This window comes from Sus scrofa, chromosome 1 (assembly GCF_054392235.1).
Source record: "Sus scrofa isolate SSC_HxYL_T2T_F1_AM1 chromosome 1, Sscrofa_HxYL_maternal_Yorkshire_Landrace_v2.0, whole genome shotgun sequence".
Taxonomy (NCBI): Eukaryota; Metazoa; Chordata; class Mammalia; order Artiodactyla; family Suidae; genus Sus; species Sus scrofa.
The window spans coordinates 190264605-190273603 of NC_139383.1; the positions used below are offsets into that span (position 1 = coordinate 190264605).

Below are 8999 nucleotides of genomic sequence, written 5' to 3' on the forward strand. Positions count from 1 at the left end.
AGTGGTTCTGTAACTATTCATATGGAGGGTTGGTATGAAGGGGAAAGGGGGCACTGGGCTCTATAGGCCTTCAAATTATCTGTCAGGATATTCAGAATTTGTTTATAAGACTCAAAAGGTCAAGTCTGGAATCAGTTCAAGGAAGTGGTCACCACCGACAAACATAACAGGTTGAATTTAACAAAAGGATCTTCAGTGAACAAAGCCAGTCCCCCTTCTTTGAATTATCTTCTCATTAACCAAATGACTTTAAATTGAGACATTATACAAAGATAATTAGCCCATCTTGATTATGCTTGTCACTTCCAACCTCAACTCTTTAAAGCTCTGATAGACAGAGGACACTGGAACTAGCACAGCCAATAATTTAATCTTTGGCCCCTATATGGCTTAGATTCCTACACACATATATACTCAGTGATAACAAACTGAGTCTTTAATTTTCTAGACTAACCCTTGACGAACACCTTAGTAGCTGAGTCTTCTTTTTGTTCCCCTTTTTCAATTTTTGTGGACATTAAGAAAACTCAAACACCCTGTTTTACCCATCTTGGTCATACAGCTAGATGAACTTTGCCTACACAAAAACCCAATTCTCTAAGGCATCAATTACCATTTTCATCCCCCAGTGAGGCACTTTATTTGCATGTATTATTAACATCCCTAGAAAGAAAATCCAAAGATTTTCCCTCCCGTATGTTTTCGTCTTGCTTCTTCATGGTCCATGATGCCAACTGAGGTTGTCAGTACAATGAAACCAAACTGACTGGACAAGACCAGGTTATTGTTCTAGATCTTTGAGTTGCATATCAAATTTGGGGCTGATCAGTACAGCCTACACTAATTTAGCCTTCCTGTGAGGGCCACACCAATTTTCCCAGCTCTGTGATCATCAATGATTTCAAATTGCCAGTGTAAGCATGTTTCATCATCACAGTCAGAAACCAGACAATGACTTTGGAGCACGGCCTATGAAGAACTTCGTGTTTGCCTCTCTTTGCAGCATCAGCCAGGACATTCATGTGCACCATTACGGTGGCACAGAAAGTTGGCAGAAAGAGAATTAAGGCACCAATTATTAAAGACAGTTTTCAGTAAGAGCTATGTTCCAGGCATAGGGTATGCAAAGCAGTCTGATTTCAAATTCTCAGAGGCATTCGCCATGTAGATAGCAGTTGGAGGCCAGAGTCTTTCTGCAATGGTAAAAGAGGGCCCATAACAAGAGAAGAAGCACTAATGCCCAACCAAATTATAGTCATTACCAAATCTGCTCATTCATTCATTATATTTTTACTGCCTGCCTACCCTATGATACATGCTGTGTCAGGCACTGTCAGGATATAGATGGAGTGGAATTCCAAGAACACCAAAGATGGCTCTTAAATTATGCCCTACAAGGAACAACTGAAATAATCAAGGATAGTGTGAAATAGGAAGATTGTGGAAGAACACAAGAGTCCTCATGCTTAAAGTAACCTTTTTGATTCTTGCAGAAAAAAAAATTAGATTTGTTTTGTATAGGACCACATAGAATTAGCATGAATGGGTGGAAAGCAGTGGAAGGAAATTCTAGCAAGAAAGAACCATGAGAGCAATCTAAAAATAGAATGCGGTGTTCTACGTGGAGAGGAGCAGAAGCCTAATTAGCAATATTGGTACTTGGGACACTATACGCTCTGTCACTAGATACCCCATCCCTAAACAAATCTTAATCTGACCACCCTCAAAGCAAATCACCTATAATTATATTACCCAAAGGCAATCACTGATAACATACTATGTTTCTTTCTGCTTTTTTTCTGTGCATTTTTTAACAGTAAAATTGTACCATATATAAAAATTTCCACTTTTTACTGAAAGTTATTTCTCTGGGCTATTTTCTAGACTACCAAGATTTACCAGTTTTCTCTAATTGTTGGAAATTTACAAGTTTAATGTTAAGAGCAAGAGTTCTCAAGACATGCTACCTGGTAGTTTGAATCTCACTGTGCTATCTTGAAAAACTTCTTTGTGCCTCAGTTGTCTCATTTGTAAAGGGGGGGTTATACCTCATAGAGTTGTGGCCGTAAAGGAGCTATAAATAAAGCACTGTAAGCAGTGCCTGGCATATAGAAAGCACTCAAAACTTCACAAAAGCCTAAGTCTGTGGAGACCCCCACCTGTCTCACACCTGTTCTTTAGGGTCACCCCCCCGCCCCCTGCCCCAGAACTTGGACTCAGAACCACCCCACACTGGTGCTTCTGGAGCCCCGGGCACAAGGTGGAGAACAGCATCGGCCACCTGGGATGCCCTGGTCAGGCTCTTCCCAGTGCTCTGTGCGCCATCTCACTTGGCTGTGTGCCACCCTGGTACCACCCTGGTTCATGGAGGCCACAGAGGTGCCTGGCCCACACCCCGTATCCTCCCCTCCCAACCCCACACACACCCATATCCAGGCCCAAGTCTTCCTCTGTGCTTGTTCACAAGGACCCTGGCCCTCCAGGGGTCCTGACTGGCCAGGGATGGGGTCTGCTCTATAGCCTGATACCCAGAGTTGAGTCTCCAGATACCTGGTCTCCCTCCCAGAAACCATTGCTCTCATGGTTCTTTCTTATTTTTCTGATTAAAGAAAGCAGAAAGTGCTGTGCCTTTTTTTAAAAGAAGTCTATGGAAAAAAACTGTGAAACACTTCAAAATGGACCACAAAAATTACTGGGTGTTTTTCACAGAACTTAAGAGCTTTGTCTAGCACAATCTTGGGGTGAAGAACCCTAAACCTTTGTGTTTGAACTATTTTATAACTCTGCATATTGTGCGTACGTGATACTTGTCCACAGACATGCAAATTGTTTGGATAACTCATCTCCCTCCCCTCACTGAAAAGGCCAGTTTTACACTTATTTATAAATTAATCTCAAAATCATTGATTCACCTATTAAGCATGATGCTTTGAATTCTCCTTTAAACTGGTAGACAAATCTTACTGGCTTTACCAATGAGTTAAATAAAGTCCTTAATAATAAAAGCCCCCCAAAAAAATCAAAAACAAAAAACCCTTAACAAACCCCATTTAGCCCTAACTCAGGTGACCCAAACCTAGTATTATAATCTCCGTGCTCCAAGGTTGTTTTAAATGTTCTACATGATCTATCCTATTTTGCTATCAGCCATTACTGAGATTTCACTGGGAATTTAATTTTACTCGACAGTTGAGGACCAGAGTTTCTGTCATGGCTCAGGGGAAAGAATCTGACTAGTATCCACGAGGACACAGGACTCCTAACTTTGCTCAGGGGTTAAAGATCAGGCATTGCTGTGAGCTGTGATGTCGGTTACAGACAGGGCTCAGACCTGGCATTGCTGTGGCTGTAGAGGCGGGGAACCTCCAAAATAAATAAATAGAGGACCTACTATTATTATGTAAGGTATCATGCTACTTGCTGTGGTAAATGTTCCTATCCCACCCCACCCATCCATCCCTTGCCTCTGCACTCCCTTCCCACTCCTCAAACATGCAGAATTTTTTAAAGTAAAAATATTAAATCAAAAATAAAAATAGTAGTGCTTGCAATCATATGATTATCTTTGAGAACAAGACGTACAGCCTCTAACCCTAAGTGTTTTATTAAGAATATTAACATTGAAGTCAGATTTGAGTTTCAGTCCAGTTTTAATCCCTTTCTTACTTGGGAAGACTTTGCAGAAACTGCTTAATCTCTAAATTTCAATTTCCTCAAAATTCTAAGACTTGAAAAAAAAAAAAGGCATTTAGCATGTCTGGCACATACATTTTAAAATATAATTATCCAATCCCTAATATAAAAGATACAGAAAACCACTTGACCATACCAACCTTCCTCCCCACCACAGGGTCAGGATTGGATAGGCAATGTTCCCCTTCAGACATCCCCTCAACAAAGAATACAGGTTTTAAAGGAGCAATCACCTAGGACTATCCCAATAGAGCAATGTCCATCTCTTCCCCCAAATTCTCATAACCAAATTAAACACACGGCACAAAGACACCTGTGTAAATCAATTATGTATATGCCTCCCCCATCTTCACCTAAGAAACTTACCTCTGCTCAGCTGGCAGTTTCTCACCCACTCAATCTGCAACATCACAGAAATTTTTTCCTACCTCAACCTTTTTTCCCAATATTCTATCCACCTCATTCTGTTCACCCTAAATACACTTCCCCAGCAACACTATTATTTTATTAAAAAAAATTTCATGGTCATACTACTGAGACTCAGAGTTAGTAGAGGTGGATTTACCATGATGTTCTTAAAAACCTAAACTTCAGTGTCCCTAACCTCCATGAGCTCCTTTTAAGGCTTTAAGAGGTACACTAGCAATGTGTTTAACTGTTTAAAATTTCACAGCTAATTTAACCACCATCAGTTAAGACGCTTTTTTCCACTTCAGCTTCCATTGGCACTTTCCCTCCTGTTGGATGACACTGTAGCAATCGATCTTGATACTGATATTCCATTCACACTAAAACACTCATAATTAGTATTTTTAAATGTTTATTTTATATACAAAGCACTAACATTGTTTCTGCATAAGGTGGATGTCCTGGATGACCCATTCAAGGAAGCTTAGTCCAACTGGAAAAAAAAAAAAAAAAGGCAGACAGAAAAATGAATTAATTCAAAATGCTTTTAAACGTTTTATTCTCAGAAAAATGGCTCACTATAGAATGAGTTTAACCTGAAAATCTGACCCACCCAAAATATCAACATCTAAAGATTTACTAAACACCTACTTCAAGTTGCTCCACACATCTGTTATATTTTAGTCAGTGAATTTCATTATTGATATTCCCCCTTCTATGCTCAAAGAAATTACCCACTAGAAAAACACTGCTACATAAGATGGTCATTAAGTAACTAATCACATGGGTAATATCTTGGTACTCAATGTGTGCCAGACACTATTCTAGGAGCCATTCATAACTCATTTAATCCTAACATCTGAGAAATGGGTCACAAACTTAGTGGACTTGAAGCCACTCTCTCATCTGTGTTATGCTACTGACAAGTTATTTAAACTTCCACACTGTAACACAAAACATGTACTTGTTAAGCATTTCGTCCAAGCCAAAAGTTTAAGCTCAAGATATTTTGCCTCTGTCACATAAGTGTCACATGAACAATTATTACCCACAGTAATTCACCAAAATAAGAACACTTTTTTGGCTGCACTCTCGGCATGTGAAGTTTCTAACCAGGGATCAAACTTATGTCACAGCAGTGACACCACCAGATATCTTTAAGCAACTGAGCCACCAGGCAACTCCCAAGCACATATAGAGAAGCAGGTTCTACTTAATTACTGAGGCCTAACTATGAATCAAAAGGCCAGAGATGCAGCTCAAAGACCCAATAAGAAATGTTTTCACCTCTGAGCTTCATATATACATTAATTTTTGCAACAATACTGCCATTTAGCTTCCACAGGTAAAACCTTTGCTTCAAGACACGTGACCCAAGTCATTATGACTACCTGCCTGAATCCTCAAAAAACATACATGGCCCCAAACCTCAAGCTCATTCCCCTACATGACGCTAACTCGTAACTCAACATTTCAAGACAGTGGTCAACTCATGTACTTTGCTTAAAAATAGCTAGATAGGATTAGAGATCTAATGTTGAATTTTAGCATGGTTTCATAAAAGTAAATAGTTTTATACACACTTTACACGGCACCTCGAACTGGCGAAAATGGTAAAATGGGATTACAAAGACTTCTTTTAAGGCCTTCACTGCATCCCCGCCATTCTATTCACATGGCTGCCACAAACCCTGAACAGTGTCATCCTCTACCAAGAACAGCGCTGCTAACTAAAGGCAGAAAACGTCATTGGCCGAAAGCCCACACCAAGGAACTACCCCTTGTTGGCCTCTCCCAGAAATAGCAGCATGCGGCCCGCGGACGCATACCTTGATGAAGCCAATATCCTTCGCGTACTGGCGGAAGCACTGGCGGCACATATTGAGGCCGTATTTCCGGATCAGACCGTGCCGGTTTGAGCAGACTCGGCTGCAAATAGAAAAAATTAACGCAAGTCGCAGAAAGTAAACAATTCGGCACTCAGAGAGCCACCACCCACACTGCTGGTCACCAAAGACCCATGAGAGGCCTGTAATGGCGGCAATCAAGCTCCGATTCCGTCTCCCCCCACGCGCAAACCTGCGGGGCTCCGCCATTCTATTTCAAGCAGCGTCGCGCCCCAGAGGAACCCTTCCCTGAAGCGACATTCTGTTTCTCACCAAGAGCGAGAACCCTGACCGAATTTTCTTGGATGGCTCCAGTAGAGCTGCTGGTGACCCATCTTGCTCTCTCGGCTGCAACGACGCAAAAGGACAGACTTAGCGCACGCATGCGCTCTTCAAAATTTTGGACACAGTTTACCCAGAAGGCAGTGCGGACCAGTGACGCGTGCGCAGTGTGGCCACGCTGTTCCTCGGGGGTGGGAGTGAAGAGGAAGCATGGAAATAGTCTGGGCGGGCCCTGCTGATGACGTCACCACACCGCAGCCTCTAGTTTTGTCTTGCGCCTTCTGCCACCGCCGGGCGCGGTGGCGCGCGCCTGTAGTCCCAGCTACTCGGGAGGCTGAGGCTGGAGGATCGCTTGAGCCCAGGAGTTCTGGGCTGCAGTGCGCTATGCCGATCGGGTGTCCGCACTAAGTTCGGCATCAATATGGTGACCCTCCGGGAGCGGGGGACCACCAGGTTGCCTAAGGAGGGGTGAACCGGCCCAGGTCGGAAACGGAGCAGGTCAAAACTCCCGTGCTGATCAGTAGTGGGATCGCGCCTGTGAATAGCCACTGTACTCCAGCCTGGGCAACATAGCGAGACCCCGTCTCTTTTGGAATAAATTTTTCTTTTGAACCCTCAAATAATTGATCTCAGTATTCTGCTATTTTCCTCTTCAGAATCCTTCACATTTTTTTAAATTAAAGTCTTAAACTCGTAAAGGAAAAAGGACGTTTGCCTCAACTCTACACTGACCCCTACTGGGATAAAATAGCAAAAAAACTTAAAATCAACTGTAATAACTAGGAGTCAACGGTAGGAGTTCCTGTTTTTAAACAGAATACGTTTTCAAACTTATTTTTAATTGACACACACCATTCCAGAAAAATGACATGAGACTTAGGATGTTTAATATTTCAGTGTAGTTAGTTAAGTTTAAAGTTAAGAAACAAGTAAATATCCAATGTATGTTGCTTTGACCAAATGATCTGGTAACAAAATAACTAGCAAGAATCACACGCCATCTAATAATCTGCCGAAAAAGTCTCTAAAATCCACGTGGTCATTTATAATGTCTGTAAATAAACGAAAAATTAAGTATGAATCTAAAATAAGAGCTTTAACTAGAAATATAAAATGTACCACAGGGTGCAAAATATAGGAAACTTTTATGCATGAATTCTTACATTAGAACTGAAACACTACACCTCTTAAAGGTACGTTATTTCAGGATTATGAAATTCCCCATCCAAATTGGGAACTTTTTTACATAATGAAGGAATCAAGTCAGAGACTGAAAAACCAGATATGGCTTGATCCTGCTCTCAAAACAAATGTAGTGAGGAAAATAGTATTATTACCTGAACCCTTCCTTTCATTTTGTCTCTCTCTCTCTCTCTCTTTTTTTTTAAGAGCCCTTTCTTCCAGATTCAACTTCTGCCACTCAGTGACACGTATACAACTAAATAAGCAATTCGTTCTGGATTTTTCGTTTTGTTTTTTTGTTTCTTAGGACATTTTATATTAAATGACAGATGTACTAATAGACTACAAGAGGAGAAAGAAAGAGATTAATTCCAGCACGAGCTTCACTTGAGGGGTCTTTGAAATACACTATATGTGAAGAGTGGGGTTTACACATGATGGAGGGAAGAAATAGTGAGAGGAAGAATTTGAGGTCAAGAATGGAGTTGGAAAAAGCTTGGGGAGGGTGAACAACTTTGAGTTAACTAGAGAGGAGTCCAAAAGGCTTAGTGATAAGATTGAAAGGGGATTTTAACTTAAAGCCCAGCTGTAGAGGGTCTAATTGTCAAGCTTCTACAGTTTACCTGGAATCTTTCATTGATGGGTAGTTTCCAAAACCCATGTGTCTTTCAAAAGCTAATCTCACATTTGCCTTCTCGGATCTTTCCTGCTTGGTGGTCTCTGTAATTTTTAAAATATTACAATGATTCTGAGATCAATCTCATAAATATTTTCAATACTCTTTAATATATAATCCTTTGAGCCTAAAGAAGTGAACTCATTCAAAAGTGGGGGAAAAAACACCCACAAACAAAAATCAATTAGTTACACTTGAATAATAACAATCTCTTAAACTATCTTGATATTCAAGTTGCTCATAATTTTTATTCCAGTCACAGTTAAAATAACATAGCACCATCCCTCTCCACTGATGGAATTATCGATTTCTTTTTCAATAAGAAAGCTGAAAATATAGCTTTAAAAGTCCATTTTAACCCAGTGTTTACAAAGAGCTTTCAGCTTAATCCTATACTCTTCTTACAGGTTCTTATTACTCTTTTGTATTTGGCTTTTAAATACTTATTTTAGAACATTTTCCCCAATTATAATACATACTGAGTCTTTCCTTCTTTCCTTCCTTCCTTTTTCTTTAATACAATGAAGTACAAAGAAGAAAAAATGTACCATGATATTCTAGTCCACATAAGCCCTATTAATATTTCCTTTTGGAAAAAAATACTTACAAGATTGAAACAGTCTAACAGCACAGAGTATATACATTATTTTTTAAATTTAAGCACATCTGAATGATCTGCATGTTAAGACACCATTATTCAAGATATCACCTATTTTGTTCCTTAAATTAGTCTCAAAATCATTGTGATTCTACATCCGGAATTTTTCCATTTAAAGATCTACATCTCTCTTGAGCTAGCTTCAATGTTAGAACCTTTATATATGTATAAATAAATATATATATATCCATTTCAACATATTTATATTTTAGGA

At 40.0% G+C, this 8999-nt stretch overlaps 1 protein-coding gene, 1 non-coding gene and 1 pseudogene across 2 annotated transcripts; 1 reads left to right on the plus strand and 2 right to left on the minus strand.

Annotated features, from left to right (window-relative positions):
- Positions 1 to 526: 526 nt before the first annotated feature.
- On the minus strand, positions 527 to 1153 carry LOC146406916 (small ribosomal subunit protein uS8 pseudogene; annotated as a pseudogene).
- A 3343-nt stretch (positions 1154 to 4496) lies between these two features.
- On the minus strand, positions 4497 to 6381 carry RPS29 (ribosomal protein S29). Its single transcript, NM_001001633.2, is given in 3 exon segments — positions 4497 to 4594; positions 5931 to 6030; positions 6261 to 6381. Coding segments are annotated over 3 exon segments (171 nt in total). The 5' UTR covers positions 6323 to 6381; the 3' UTR covers positions 4497 to 4585.
- Positions 6382 to 6573: 192 nt separating this feature from the next.
- LOC102723301 (RNA, 7SL, cytoplasmic 1) lies at positions 6574 to 6855 on the plus strand. Its single transcript, NR_110378.1, has one exon.
- Positions 6856 to 8999: the final 2144 nt, after the last annotated feature.